This window comes from Pristis pectinata, chromosome 4 (genome assembly GCF_009764475.1).
Source record: "Pristis pectinata isolate sPriPec2 chromosome 4, sPriPec2.1.pri, whole genome shotgun sequence".
Lineage (NCBI taxonomy): Eukaryota > Metazoa > Chordata > Chondrichthyes > Rhinopristiformes > Pristidae > Pristis > Pristis pectinata.
Genome location: NC_067408.1, coordinates 81,177,323 through 81,193,338, shown reverse-complemented (window position 1 = coordinate 81,193,338; position 16,016 = coordinate 81,177,323). Strand labels below are relative to the sequence as shown.

General features: G+C 40.5%; 1 protein-coding gene across 6 annotated transcripts in view; it reads left to right on the top strand.

The window, feature by feature from the left end:
- Nucleotides 1-2,594: 2,594 nt before the first annotated feature.
- The window catches only part of LOC127569211 (zinc finger X-chromosomal protein-like), a 32,203-nt gene continuing 18,781 nt past the window's right edge, over nt 2,595-16,016 (top strand). For 2 of the 6 annotated variants that reach the window (XM_052013623.1, XM_052013619.1), the window contains exons 1-4: nt 4,455-4,598; nt 10,520-10,603; nt 11,356-11,393; nt 14,452-14,549. In XM_052013623.1, coding sequence (XP_051869583.1) covers nt 14,483-14,549 — 67 coding nt within the window. In that variant the 5' untranslated portion in view covers nt 4,455-4,598; nt 10,520-10,603; nt 11,356-11,393; nt 14,452-14,482. Of the gene's footprint in view, nt 4,169-4,454; nt 4,599-10,519; nt 10,604-11,355; nt 11,394-11,677; nt 11,751-14,451; nt 14,550-16,016 lie in introns of those variants that run through there. The other 4 variants (XM_052013620.1, XM_052013621.1, XM_052013618.1 and 1 more) reach the window with 4 other exon arrangements.

The following is a 16,016-nucleotide window of genomic DNA, read 5'->3' as shown; positions in this document are numbered from 1 at the left end:
CTCATTCTCACCTTAAACCCATGCCCTCTTGCTTTTGACACCCCTACCACAGGAAGAAGATTCTGACTATCTACCATATCTGTGCCTTTTATTATTTTTTTATACCTCTATCGGGTCACCCCTCAGCCTCCTTCATTCCAGGGAAAACAAGCCCAGCCTATCCAATCTCTCCCTATAACTAAAGTCCTCCAATCCAGGGAACATCCCGGTGAATCCTCCATTCTGTGCGACCTCAATCTTCCTATAGTGTGGAAACCAGTACTGCGTACTCTAAGTGCTGTCTAACCAGTGTTTTGTAAAGTTGCAACATAACATCCCAAGGTTTCTATTTTATGCCTATTCTATGTCCCAACCTATGAAAGCAAGCGTGCCATATGCCTTCTTCACCACCCTATTTACCTCTGTTGCTACTTTCAGGGAACTATGGACTTTAACCCCAAGTCTCCTCTGTTTATCAATATTCCTTCATGTCTACAAATCATACCCTGGTTTTTCTTCCCAAAATGCATCACCTCACACTCGTCTTTCCAAAATGCATCAACTCGCACTGATGATGGGGTGAAGAGACAAAAGAGATAAAGTAAAAGTTTTTTTTAAAATTCTAATAAAATCTGAATGAGACTTAATAAATGTAAATTTAAAGTTTCAGTGCCAGACTATTTGTTCAGTCGTGCTCAAGACTGATGATGTTGTTAAAAATTCATGTACACTTGGACACCCTTCTGGATTTCAATGCCAAAACTCAGGGTGAAAAACCAGTGTGAAAAAGCTTGCCGAGGAACAGTATGGGAAGGGTCAAAAAATTTTGTGCAGCAGCTTCCTGATTTTCGTCTTTAATTGCATTAACGAGGATTGGGAAATTGCTATTTGATTTACTCAGTAACAACAAGTGCTGATTATTCCAAGTGGAAATTTTCTATTTATTTACCATCCTAGGATTCCCACACCATGTTTCTATTGACAATATCCAAAAGATCTTTTGAACCACTTATAACTGCTCTCGTATGAGCAACAACTCCCATGCCCTCCTCTCATCAACTCTCCCATACAACACACTGGTCTTAGCATATAAACCTTACATTTCATCAAAAGATTAACAATCACAGGCTTTCTCCACAATCTCTTTCAGTTTGCTTGTTCACTCAAATTACCTCATTATGGAAGAATGCATTGATATATTAGCTCACAAATGGTAGCACCTTATTCCTTCCAAGGTTTTGTCATACATTTATCAAAATCTAGACATATCATAGTCATCCTTTTTTTTCTAGCACCTTCAATTTTCCCTCTTCCCGACCCAACCATAGACTTCTTCAATCTCTGCAATGATGTACCCACAGACTCTGTCCTTTCAATTCACTACTGTCAAAACTCCATATAAACAGCTAAATTAGCCAAATCCTGTGACCTCTTTACTCCAAGTCAGGATCACCAATGCTAGTACCAGCCATATCCCTGTATTTCTCATCATTATTTTCCCATGCAAACACACTTACATCTAGTGCACCCATAGAAGGAATTCTTTGAAGCCTTTGGAATCTTTTTTGCTATGATACACTTTTATCTGGTTTGTTCAATCTTTTGGTGCCTTTATACCCAATAAAATTTGCTCTGATCACAGTAAATTTCCTAGTTATTTTACTTTCAGTGCTTCAAGTATAAAGGAGACAAATTTGAGTGTAATGGATGTACAACTATTTTTGTCAATCAAAAAAGAATTTGGCTAAGCACCCTCAAGAATCATTGTACTGCAGTTCAATCAAAATTATTACTACTATTACTCCAGAATATTCATTTGGGTGGTAATTGTCAACCTACATATTTTATTCCTTCTTTGCCTCACTTCTGCTTCCCACACTTCCAACAAGTGCAAGAAAATTATCAATTCCTAAAATTATTTCGATACCTGAACTGGGCCCAGGCCAGTTTTTCTCCCCAAGTCTCCTTGTGGTGATCTGATTGAACCACGAGGTTCTGAGAAGGCTTGACAGAATATATAGTGCAACGATGTTTTCTCTAAGTGCAGAACTACAGGATGTAGAGGATAAAGGCTACTTCCTGATCTTGCCCTAAATTAGAAAATTCTTTTACTATTAATTTCCACTGGCTCATCTCAAACTTGTTACCAGCAACTAGCATCTACCAACACCCACAAGCATCTTGAATACACCTCCTTCCATTTTTTCTACACTTTCAGGTTCTCTGTTTCCATCATGTCTATTTTGACAATGTGAGTGCTTAATTTATGTCTTTTTTTGTGTTCCAATGGAAGATCATGTGAAACATTAAATTTTCTTCATCTACAAATGCTGTCTCGTCTGCTGTTTCCAACAGTTTCTGCCTTTTCAGATTTCCAGCAAATTTTGCATTTCAGCACCTCTGACTAGATAACATTACTAGTGGCTTCCTCTCCTCAGATACTATCTCTGAATAACAAACAATCTGCTGGAGAAACTTAGCAAGTTGAGCAGCATCTGTGGAGGAAAGGAATTGTCGACATTTCAGATCCAGACTCTGCATCAGGACTAAGAGGCCAGATGGCCAGTATAAAAAGGGGAGTGGTGGACTGAGGAGTGAAAGATGACAGGCAGGTTGCACCAGGCAGGGGAGGTAAGAGTTGGGACAGTGGCAGGTGAATGATAGTTGGAGGTAGACAAAGAGAGAAAAAAAATGAGAGGTAGATAGACGGAGATGGGGGGAGGGCAACGTCAAGGTTGGAGACAGCTGCTGGAGGGAATTAAGCAGGGACACCAGTGCTGGAGCTGATTATGCGAACCATTAGGGGAGAGGTGAATGGCAGATGCAACCAGAACCAGACGAGGAGAGGGTGGAGCCTGTAGGTGACCTATGTGTGTAATGGGTGGATGGAACCAGGAGGGGGTTCTGTACATTTCAAAACCATAAATGCTGCTCGAAACAGTATCTCCTTAAACAAATGCAAACTTACCTAGCTTCACGTTTTCACCCTACCTTCCCACACATTTATTTCAATCTCAAGAGTAACCTTGGTTCCTCTGCTATACTGGACATCAAAAAAGTACGCTCAGTATGAGTGATCTCTGCACATCACCTCATCTCCCGTGCCCCCACCCAATATATGAAAAGCAGATTCCGTCTGTTAAAAACCAGTAGAACCACAAGATCATGCTGCAGATTCGATCTCCTCGTCCTGAATATCATCTCTAAACTAAAATCTCTTTGACCGCAACAACTATATATGCACCGCTGGCCCGGGATGTGCAGGAAAAAGAGTGCGTTGCCTGGTGTAAATCACATGTTCCTTCACTTAAATTTTGTGGCGGTCCTGCACATCACCCTTCAAGAGCAAAATGCATCGAAACCCTTACAAGGATGAAAACAAAAGTCAAAACAAAATTTTACAGAATTAAAAATAACTTCGGCAAAATGGTGGCCAGCAAGGGGGAAAATGGCGGGGTCGGGATGGGAATGACGATGCTCAATCCAATTGCTGTGGAAACAATTAAGAAGAGAAAACATTTTAAGTGCCGGCGCCTCCAGCAAGGGGAACCAGGAGCATTATTTCCACCCCACCCCCCCCCGGCCGCCTTGGAGCAGATGGACGTCGGCTCCATTTCTTGCCCGTTGAGATGGTCCAGCCGCACGACACACAGCCCACTCGGGCAACGCTTCCACTGCCAGTCCGGCCTCCGACTGTCGCGTCGGGGCTGAGACCAGTGCCGACAGACTTCCTCCCACCCCGCTGAAGTCTGACTTTATTACCCCCAGGGATATATTTTTTGAAAAAAAGAAAACAAATTAAAACCCGCCGGCAGCCTGCGAGGGGCCCCAAGCCGAGTGGCGGACCCGGTTTTGCAGCAAGCCACGATCAGGGCGTTAAACCCCGGTGGGCTTTGGTCGCTCTCCCGTTTCTGGCCTGACCGCACTTGCTTCTTCCGCATTTTCCTAGGGGTTAGACTCTGACGTTACGTATTACGACGGCGGCGGCGGCGGCAGCGAAGAGCCGAGCAGAGTCAGCCCCTCCTCCTCCTCCCCGCAGCCATCAAACAACAAAGCCTGATTGGCAGGGCTAGGCCCGACCCGACCCGCCAGCGCTCGGCCCAGCCAGGAAAGGCTGAGCCTAAACCAAGCCCAGGAAGGAGTCGAAACGAACCGAAATCGGCCTCCGCCCGCCCAACACGCTCACCAGGTAAGGGCAAAGGCACCGCTCCGGGCCCCCGGCCGCCTCCCTCCGGACGCGCGGCCGTTCTCCCGGGCATGGGCGGCGAGCGGGCGCCCGCGCCTCCGCCCGTTCCAGTCAATGGCGGTTAGTAGGCCTCGAGGAGGCCGCAGTTAGGCCTCAAGCGGCCAGGCTCCCAGACAAGGGCTTCCCTCCGGGCCGAGGTCTAGGCCGCGCCGTAGATTTATTCAGAGAAAAAAAAACCCGAAAAGAAAAATATTTTGGAGGATTCAGCGGGAGGGGCGTGAAGGAGATCGCCGTGCGCTCGGTACTTTTTTTTATATAGCTAGACGTGCACGATAAGAAGCTGCGGCGAAGGCACATCGTGCGGCGGATGGTGGAGACAAGATGTCGGCGGTTGGGGGCAGGGTTGGAGCAAGGCGTCGGCGCCATCTTGGCGGTGAGTGTGTTCTCCCTCTCACTGAGGGGCAGCACGGAGCCCGACCCAGCCAACCCACGGCCGCGTTACCTTCTTTGTGGTTTTTTTTCCTCTCTCCCCCCTCTCGCACATCGGACGTAGGGGAGAAGAGCTGGCGGGCGCGTCATTTCGGCACCGGAGGGGGGGGGGAGTGGAGGGGGCAGTGAGTCATAGAGAGGAGAATTATTTGTTTTTAACAAAACACAGCGTTATTTGATTTATGAAAGTAAGGAACGGAACGCAGGCGAGCTGCCGATCTTGGATCCCGCGGCGATGTCCGTCGCTCCCGGTCGCTGTTTGGTCGGTCTCCCGAGAGTCAGCAGCTTGCGGGCTTCTACCAGCCTCCCGCCCCGGCCGCCATTTCAACATGGTTGTCGTCACGGCGGCCCTTTCGCGCCCTTCCCCTCTCTCTCTCTCTCTTATTCTGTCAATGGGCGCCAAGCGCTGCGCGCCACTTCTTCTGGCAACGATTCGCACTGCGCCCTCCCGACCCTCCGCACCATCAGACAATGAAAGGCCCGGGTCGGCATCCCTCCTGCCGCCGTTCCTTGCCGGGTCGTGATACTGCACGTCGGGGAGGCACTGCTGTGCCCGCAACAAACTCCCATCCTCATCCCACTGCCCTACACTTCGGGCTTATCTGCTTATCGTGGCGGGCATGCCCCCGCTTCGCATACCAAAAGAGATCTCGGAGGGACCGTCTGCACTTATTTGTACTCAAGGGTTCTGCATTACTTTAAAGTCGCCGGCCAGACCTGTGCCCATGAACAAGGCTCATTTTGAGATGCCATGGGAGCTAGTTATTTTAATGTTTTCCCAGTACTGTGCTTGATATTTTATCATAATGGATTTGCGACTTCAGCAGATTTACAAAAAAAAACAAGCACCCCATGTCATTTCACTCGTTTGCCCGGGTACAATATAGGTACTTTCCCCTCGTTTGTATTTGCTATTTTCTATAGAATTCATACAGCAGAGATCCTGTGGCTTGTCTCTCCCCGTGTTTGTGGGCTGGAACAAATCCAGATTTCGGAGATGAAAAGCCGATATTTCAATAGATGCAGCACTGGGTTCTTAGTCGTTTTATAGCTGCTTCGTGCTTTGTTTCAATCGCATTATAGACCAAGAAGATGAAAAGGCCTTGAATTTTGAAAACAAAATCCATACGGTTCAGAAAACTATTTTGGTGTCAATGTATGTGAATAATGATATCATGGCATGCATTATTTTATGTTTGATCGTTTTTTCAATATAATTATGAGGTATAAACGTTAATAAAACAGGAAATCTTAAGCATACCTATATTAAGAAGAATGAACTATTTTTAAGCACTTTATGAAAAAATGCCAAACATAATGTTATTAATTTTACCTAGATGACCAGGTCTTTTTCTGTGATGAGTGGTTCCTTTTTTCCACTCATTTTCCATCATTATTGTGTAGTTTACACTGATTTTTATTTTCAGACCTCAAAAAAGCGGCAAATGCCTCTTTAGAATGACATTGTTTTGTCACAGGCCACAAGCTCACAGTTTCTGTTGAGGTATGGACTGAACTATGGAGCATGAGAACTGATAGGGAGAGAAATTATGAAAATCTGTAGCTGAAAAAATATTAGCTTTTATAACACATGTGAATTACCAGCAAGAGATTATGACTGATCTGATTTTAAACTCAACTTTGCATTCCCAACCACTCCTGGTAACCTTTCACTTCATTGTATATCAAGAATCTATCTCTGCATTAAAAATATTCAAAGATTCTGCTTCCACCGCCCAGTGGAGGAGAAATTTTTGAGGATACTGGAGAGTAACCCACTGAAAGAGATTGAATACAGATCATAATAACTTATAGAGATATGTAAAATGTGGAGTTTAGGAACAGTAATTGCATGGAAAGCCAGGGAAATTGTAGAAAAATTAGATACATACTTTTGTATTTCTCATCATGGCGAAAAAGACACCAAAACATGGAAAGAATGGGGAACCAAGGATATATCCAGAAGGAGGAACTTTAATAAATTCAGGTTCATAGAATATTAAAACAACAAATGGGATTAAAACTTGATAAATCTACTGAACTTGACTATTTCCTGTGTGAATTCAAAGAGATTTCAATAGGTTCCATTGGTTTTAACTTTCCAGAGATTATAGAATTATCTTCTTGGAATAAAAAGTGACAAACACATCTTAAGCACTTAAGCAGAGTGGGAATAAAAAAATGTTTTGAGATAGCAATCTGTATTCAGTGTGATTTTGTGAGCATCCTGCGAGTGGTGTTTATGTGAGAATGAGTCTTCCTCCCCACTCCTTCCCTCCACCCCCCCCCACCTTACTTCTTAAGAGTTTTTTCTGTATCCCCACCCCCTTGCTCTTTGGTCTTCTGGCTCTTGGCACACCTGCACATGTTTTGATCACACCTCATCTCCAGCTCCTGGCCACACACCTGACCAGAGCACGGTGGGGAGAGACTTGCTTGTTTCCACTGGCTGCACACCTGCCTACACTCCAGATCCCATGAGAGCATTACAATAGAACTTTATTGAGCACCTGATGTCAGATTGTCAGTAGCATAGAAGTGAAAGAAATACCGGTTCTGTCAGGTAGATCAGTATGGGAACATAGTTTGGGTGTGAGAAAATGTTGTCTTGAGTTCAAAAAGGAAGAAACTTCAAAATAAATGCTGGTGAAAGCAAGTTCATTGTGTTCCAGCCTATTTAATGTTGGGGCTCTTAGCATGCACATGTCCATATTATATACTTGATGCTGATTGTCAATGTTCTACTTGTTACCATACTGAGAATTCCAGTTTTAATAAAGTACTGTCAAACCAGGATGTTCATGCTCTCTGTTGGTTACAAAAGATTTCTCTGAATTACTGTTGCCTAAAGTAAATCTCACTGCTGAGGAAACCGGAACAAGAGTACCATCTAGCACCATATTTTCTTCCTACTTGTTAACAAACAGATTTGACCATTATACATGCTCAAAAAAGGTCAGTTTTTGCATAGAAAAATAGGAAAATACTGCTGGAAGATTAAAATAATTGTCACTTGGAAACATTCAGTAAGTTAGATGGCAGCTGTGGAGAGTGCCAGACAAGCTGATGTTTACGGTGTGGGCCCTGAATCAGCTGAAAGATGAGGCAGTTGAATGTTTTTATCAGGGGCTCCATGCCAAAAACATCTGCTTATCTTGTTCCTCAATGACACTGCCTTGCAAGCTGCAGAGTGGATCAATCAGCCTCCTGGAATTGCTGCATGTGCCCCTGCATGCTTGCATCTACTTGGGCTGTATGTAGAGAGCCTGTCTCTCTGACCCTCTGCACTCTCGAGGTGGGCAGTGAGGTCTGAAAGATGACTATGCAGCAGTGAGTGTGGAATTGAGGTCCTAAAAGCAACCTCACAGGCTTTGAAGGCAAAGCTGGAGTCAGGTTTCCTTTTTGTCAGAACTGCCATGTAGCAGTTTTTATATGTCTCTGATGTTAATATACATTTTTTTAAAATGCACTAAAATTGAAGGAACTAATTGTAAAATTTACTTAAATTTAAGTCAAAGTTAACTTGAAACACAGAAGTGCAGAAATAACTAAAATTAAACTAAAGTGGAATAGTTTAAAAAAAGCCTTTCCTTTGGCTTTCTAATCTGCAGTCTGAGATTCACAATTGAAATCAATGGAGCTTTGGATCCTATGCCAGGTAAGTATCTTTTACAACCTTTTTAACAACTAAACTGCTACTGTAATATTTCATTATTGTATACTCACAATTCTTGCTCTCTCACAGTCATAAATCTTCCATACTCATTTAATTATTTTTTATTAAATTGAAAAATCTTGCAACAGTTTCTAGCATGAAATTAAAATGCATACTGGAATAAAAATGTAACAAGTATCTGACTTATAAGAATTCAGTGTGGTGAAGAAAAATATTTTATTAACCTATTGCCTATTTTATACATTCTCTATATCATTATAATGACAACTTGTTGGCAGTTTGAGATTAAACTCACTTGAAAAACATGATATTTAGTCTGTAAATCCATTTGAATAGACTAATTCACAGGGATGCATCAGATGAGCACAAATCAGTTTGTCAAAAACAAATCAAAGTTTTCTTTTAAGGAAATGGGAAATATGGTGGTTAGAGAGCTTTTAAGACAAGAGAGTAAAAGATAAAACTCTATCTTTCACCATGAATGCATTCAACATTTTAAGAAATGATAACTGTGGGATGAATTTACATAAGTAAAGATAGCAAAAAATGCAGCATTGTATTTAATTGCAAATTATCAAATGCAACCCTTTGAATGAAGGCTAAACTGGAAGTACAGAGAGAACAATTCCCCTCCCAAACACGCACCAGCTTCCTCTTCCCCCATCCCATGCTTATCATTGGCTGACCCTGAGTGGTATTGGTTACTCATGCATCAACATGGTCTGTATGGATTTCTGCCAGGAGGGGAGCTAGGTATTAACTAGTGTGACAACTTTTTACAAGCAAATTCTCTTATTCCATATCTTTTTTGCTTTCATTACTTTGTGATATTGAATTACCTAATTTTAATTAGCATATTTTAGTGACTATAATCAACAGCTTTTAACATTGCAAAAATTAATTATATTAGACTAACAGACTGTTAATTTTACTTGAGGACTATCTACTTTGGAAATCCTAGTTGCTGCAAATATTTTTGAGCTACCTTGCTGTTACATAACATCACAAGGCATCATGATAATTTACCACATTATTAGTCCTCTTCCTGAGACTTAAACACAGTTGATTTGAAATTCCTTTGCATATGGCACATTTTTTTCAGTATCATGCAACTGAAAGTAATTTCTTGCAGTGAAATTCAATATGTCATTCCAGAAATTTGACTGGTAATTTCTGACTTCTGTCACCCTTACATCACAACATGATTTGTACAATTGATGTGGTTGGGAGGATACAATTCCCAGGGCAATCTCTGGAGGGTTATAAGGAATCTTGTACCTTGTTGTTCTGGGAGTGCCTCTTGGGTATTCCAGGGGCAAGTCGGTTCCACTGTGGTGGCAGACGAGGATGCCTGCCAGATTAAGTTATTTGTTTGCATTCTCTCTTGGGTGCAAGTGATGTTCTCAGTGGAATACCAGTAACCAAAAGGATCATTTAGTGCATATCTTGAATTTCTAGAGCAGTTCAATAAAGGAATAAGGGACCATTTCATTTTCAGGGATGGCATTTATAGGATGCAGTATAAAACTAAAGCCCATCTGCCCTCTGGTGGATGTAAAAGGTTTGCTGGTGTGATTTGCTGAAGAGTGGGGAGTTTCCCTAGCATGCTGATCAATGTTTATCCCTCAACTAATATCACCAAAAATAAAATAAAAGTAGATGCACAGTACTTTATTGGTAAAACTTGTTGAATGCAAATTGACTGTTAGCTCTCAAACAATACAACAATGAATTGAGCTGTAGCTATAATACTGGATTTTTCATTGATCAGAAATTATCTCACTGTGGCCTACTTACTGCTTCCTTTCCCTGATAGTCTTATTAATGTTTGTATTAGTGAGTAATTAATTCTCTTGGCAGTACTTGACATCAGACCCTTTAAGTCTTCATAATGGGATCACCTTTATTTCAAATCCCATACGTGAATGTTTTCTTACAGTCATTTACACATAGTTGTCAAGGGAGAAAGGGAGACTTGCATTTATATTAGCGTCTTTCACAACCATGGGAGATTCTAGAGTGCTTTATGATTTGTGAAGTTTTTTTTTAAATGTAGACCATCATGCAGGGAGCTTGCATGATGTGGTCAAATTCAGGTATAGTAAGCATGATTTATAACTGGGTGTGCAGATTTTGAGGTCTGATTAAGTGATGAAATCAAATAGGACTTTATTTCCTTCTTTTACCAGGTGGCTCATTAATTTAGATGCACCCGAATGCCTTTGCCCAAATGGTGATTGACATCTATACACACTGAAAAATTAGTTTGAATGGTAAGTAATTATTTCTAAGGGAATGTGCTCGTAAATAAAAAAAGTCTGAAGGGCCTGTATACAAATGCAGCTATGCAGGTCATTATGATCTTAAGAAGAAAATTATTTTTAAGAGAGATGTCAGGAAAAAGAACATGAATGGACCATACAGTTTTTCAAACCTGCTCTGGCTCATGGCCTCTGATCTTTCGCCTCAACTTTACTTTTCTGAGCATTCCCATAACTCTTAATTTGCTGTAATTCATGTCTTGCCATCTTCGCAATGATTATATTTATTGACTCAGCATTTAAAGTCCTCTAAAGTTCAAACATACAGAAATTTCCAAATGTATAAATTCCTCTTTATTTCTTTCTTAACTTGAGATTATACCCTCTTGTTCTAGACTCCACTACCAAGGGAAGCATCTTCACAGTGTCATTGCAGCCTTTAGGAAGCCTGCTCAGAATCTTAATATGTTTAAGTGATACCATCTCGCATTCTTCCAATCTCCAGAAAGTATAAGCAAATTCAGCTCAATTTTTCCTCATGCGAGAAACACATCGTTCTAGAAATCACCTAATAAATTTGCTTCTCACAGTGCCAAGGCACATGCATCTTCTTTAAGTAAGGAGACCAAGCATAAAGCATTGGCTCAAAATTTATGACACACATTCCTACTGCTTATTAAATTTTTTTTCTTGAAAGGTTGGCTTTTATATTGACACATTTATGTGTGGGCCTGGTAAACTAAAATTCCTTTCTTTGACCTTAGCTTATGGCAGTGAACGTTTGAAGGAAGGTCGGGCTAAGGTAAGAAATATTTTTTAACAGAATTTAATCTTAAACCTGAGGATGGTAGTTTCAATCAAAAGACAAGTTTTTCCCTGTTGTAATAAAGACATATTTTGGTTACCTCTATTAGTTTATTGCATGAATATTTGAGGTGAATTCACTGAGCTTTAAGCTCAATATTTACTTCATTAAAAACTTCTCACCAGTCTGTTATCTGGGGCCAGCCAACTATATTGAGGCCCAGTGAATGATGTCTCACAGTTACTTGGGCAAATAAATGTGCCTTCTTTATTTAACTACAGTTTTCAGCAGTGAATATTTGAAGATGGGCAGGCAGATGTGGCTTCCAAATATGTTTTCCAAATAAGGTGCTATGTAAGTCACACGTCCATGTAGATTTTTATGATTTGAGTTTGAAGGTATGACTGCAAATGAGCTATTGTTATCTGTGTCTATCTTTTCCTCTCCCTTCTCAACCAGTCTGCAGCCTTTGATATTGTTGAACATTGAATCCTCCTCCACTGCCTTTCCTGTCACTCAGCTGCATGGGATCTAGTTGTCAAGTTAAGTTCTTGTCTATCCAGTCATATTCAGAGTCTCCAGCGATGAGTTTCTTTCCGTGTTTCCAGCATTGCCTCTTTTGTTCCTCAGGGATCTGTACTTCTGTTTCTAATGTTGCCTATCAGCAATGTCATTAAAATCATGTAATATTAGTTTCAACACAGGGCATTCAGCTTTGCTTCAACATCTCTCCTGACCTCAACGTTTGTGAAATATCAGATTGTTTCTGCAGCCTCTAATAACACAGGAACAAAAACTTCCTTCAGGAAAACATTTAGAAGATCAAAGCCATCATATTTGGTCCCATCTGAATCTCTATTCCTTAGCCATTGATTCCAATCTTCCTGGCAACTGTCTGAAACTGAAATAGGTTGTTCATAATCTTGCTGTCATATTTGATCCTGAGTGAACTTCAGATATTGTATTTGTCTGCACTAAGATCATATGTCTTCACCTTTGTAAAACAATGTCACCTTGGCTCAGCTCATTTGAAATCTGATCCATGCAGAAGATTTGTTGATTCCAATGCACTCCTAATTAGCCGCTTTTGTTCTGTTCTCCATAAACTTGAGGGTATTCAAAACTCTGCCCCCTATTTCAAACTTGCACCAAGTCCTGCTCACTCGTTAACTTTGCGTTTGCTGATCTGCCTGATTGCCATTAACAGCACTTCAATTTTAAAATTCTTGTCCTTGTTTTCAAATCCATCTGTGGTCTTATGTCTTTCTACATCTAATCTCCGGCTGTGTAATCTTAAAAGATCTCATTCACTGTTGTATTTCCCAGAGATATCTGCACTCCTCCAGCTTTGGCATCTTTAGTATCCCCAAATTTAAATGCACCACTGTTGGTTCCAAGGTTGTAAGCCCCGGAATGGCTTTCTCAGATCTCTCTGCCCGTTTACTTCTCTTTCCTCTGTCAAGAAACAACTTAAGCCTACCTCTTGACAAAGGTGTTTCTTGAAGGAGGAACGAAATATCTCCCATATCTCCCTAATAACTCCAACTGTGGTTTGGTGTTAGTTTTTCCTCCTTGAAATGTTAATACTGAGCAATGAATATAAGACATGATAACATGACAAGTAACCAGCGAATCATTTCTCAAAACCTGACACTTTGTGGGAGACATTGGTCCTGATGCAGTAGGTGAGGAAGTATCACTTACTGAGATATTAGTCTTGGGAAATAATCCTCCATATTTCTACGTTAAAGTGTGTGCAGGTTTTCTTTCTTTAAAAAAAAGATAACCTATATGTGAAATTGCAGATTAAACAAGTTATCTTTATTCTCTCTTTCCTGTTCCCTTCCCTCAAATGCTGTCCTAAAGGTAGGGTGATTCGAGGGGTACCATGTATAAGAGCCATTGGATGTCATTGTCTCAGCCAATTATCTATTCTATTTATTAATGTTATTTTGATACTGAACTATAAGAGACAAGGTGATTGTAATTAATGTGTTCACTTGTGTACTTCCAGCTAGACTATGAGCTTTAGGCTGCAGGAAGTTACAGATGGCCCAGACAGTTGGGCAGAAAATTAGCAAATGGAATACAATCCCATTTACCTTCTTAGTTTTCATGTTCCATCTGTTGCCAAGGGGTCAATTGGTCTGCTGCCAGATCTATGGTGCTGCCGTGAAATTAGATTCCATGAGATGTACATGTGTCGTTTTAGGATAATGTTGTCGTCGTAGTCTTAGAGAGAGAGAGAGAGCACGGAAACAGGCCCTTCAGCCCATCGAGTCCATACTGACCATCAACCACCCATGTGCACTAATCCCATTTTATTCTTCGCACATTCCCATCAACTCCCCCCAGATTCTACCACCCACCTACACTCCATTAATTTTCTTTCCCTCCCCATGGGGAAATAGTAATCTGCTGTTTGCTGCTTTCTTCCAAAAGAGTTGAGATTGGGGATTTTGACTGTAGAGTTCACAGATGTGAATGTGCATTTCTATGCATGCAGAGCTTGTACAGCTTCTGATATTCATCATTTTTAAAAAAATGGAATCCCTAGAACTACAAGTTTAGCAGAAGCTTTGGGTAGTGAGTGTGAGAGAAATGATTCAGTATGAGCACATCATTTATCTTTTGCTGGTTTGATAGTTAGTTACTAAATAGCACAGTTGAGAAAAGTAATCCTTGTAATGCCCAGCTATTCAAATTTTCTGAATTTCCAAACAATGGAATCTGAGTAAATATGGTCCAGCTGTAAGTTTTCAATTTTCTATTCCTGGTAATGACCAAATATTGTGCAAAATATCCAAATTCTGAAAGCAAGTATTTCCTGTCTTTTTCGTTTTAAGTTTTCATAGATCCGTGGCATCACAAAGGAGTATTGATGTTTTGAAATTAGCAATGAAGTGTAGCAGATAGTTGAAGGCAAAATTGTCAGTTGCCTGACTTTTATCTTTCAGGTAGCAGTGTTCTGTGATTATCCAATCTGTGCATAGACTGATGTGATAATTAAAATATTTTGTAAAGCATCCTTAAAGCTTCTCAATTTGTTTAACAGATTCAGTGGTGACTGATGAAATTTGCAGACCATGGATGAAGATGTAGGAGGGCTTGAACTGCAGCAACAGGAGCCCAAGGTGATTTTTGATAACACAGGTAATATACAGATTTGTATTATAACATTAAGAGCACTTAAGTGGTATTTATTTATTGTGGGGGGTTTTTAGGCACCATTCTCAATATACAAGTCCTAGTGGTGGACCTCGCTAAACTATGTTTTTAATTTGAAAAATTCATTTTTGGATTTCCCATCATAATTTGCATGATTTAGCATTTGACAGTTCTAAAGCTTTCTGAAAGTTGCTCTTCATTTCTACATCCTTCACCCATGAACAAAAGAAAATAGTCTGATGAACAATTCAAACAAAGGACCTGAAAGTGATAGTCATATTTTTTCCAGTTCTTTCTTGGTCCTGGTGGACACCAGGTCTAGATTATTCCAGTTAAATGAGTATACAGCATCCCACAAACAATATATTGAATAATTTTTCTGTCTTATTGGTTGTATTTGTAGAATGAATGTTGACTGTAATGGTAATGTTCCTTGTTAGTTGAATAATGTAAAGGCAGTTCGAGTTGCAAAGAGTACTTTGGTATATATTTCACTTTAATCTGTCAGAGGAGCACATTTAATAGAGCAGCTACAACAGTGATCCAGATTCAATCGTGATCTCTGGTGCTGTCTCTGTGGAGTTTGCCTGTTCTTTCTGTGACCATGTGAGTTTCCTCTGGATGCCTCAGTTTCCTCCCATGTCCAAAGACATGTACATTGGTAGATTAATTGGCCTCTGTAAATCTAATGTGTAGATATGTGGTTGAATTTGGGCAGGAATTGCTGGGAACAATGAAAAATAAAATACCTTAGGGTAGGGTTAGTGTAAATATGGGTGTTTGATGGTTAGCATAATCTCAGTGGGCTGAAGAACCTGTTTCTATGCTGTATTTCTCCATAAGTATATGAGAAGCAAAAAAAAAGCCAGGAAAATAATTGAACCTGCTGGTCTAATGCATGGATTTAATGTTTTCTGTGTATGGAGCAATACTAGTGTAACTGTCCTGAGCTTAACTGAATAAGCTATACGGTTGTTTAAAAAGGGACGAGGGGGTAAGGTGAGGTTTTTGTTCAACTTCAGTGATGGACAAATTATTGAACTAATTTCTGAGGGAGAATATAAGCCTTTATTTAGAAAAACACTGATTAATTAGGGGTAGTCAGAATGGATCTGTTAATGGGAAGGTGGTGTTGATTAATTTTATTGAATTTTTTGAGTAATTAATGAGGAGGATTGATGGAGGCTGTTGATTTTAATGTAGTCTACGTGGATTTTAGTAAAGCTTTTGACATGGTCCCACATAGCATGCTAGTCCAAAAAATAAAAGCCCATGCAATCCAAGGAAGAGTGACACATTAGATCCAAAATTAATGCATTGATAGGGTAATAGTTGACAAGTGTTTTTTTGACTGAAGTACTGTTACTAATGAAGCTCCACTGGGCTCAGTACTTGGACCATTGCTTTTCGTACTATCTATTTTTTTTAGAATTAAGTGTAAGGGTTGTGATA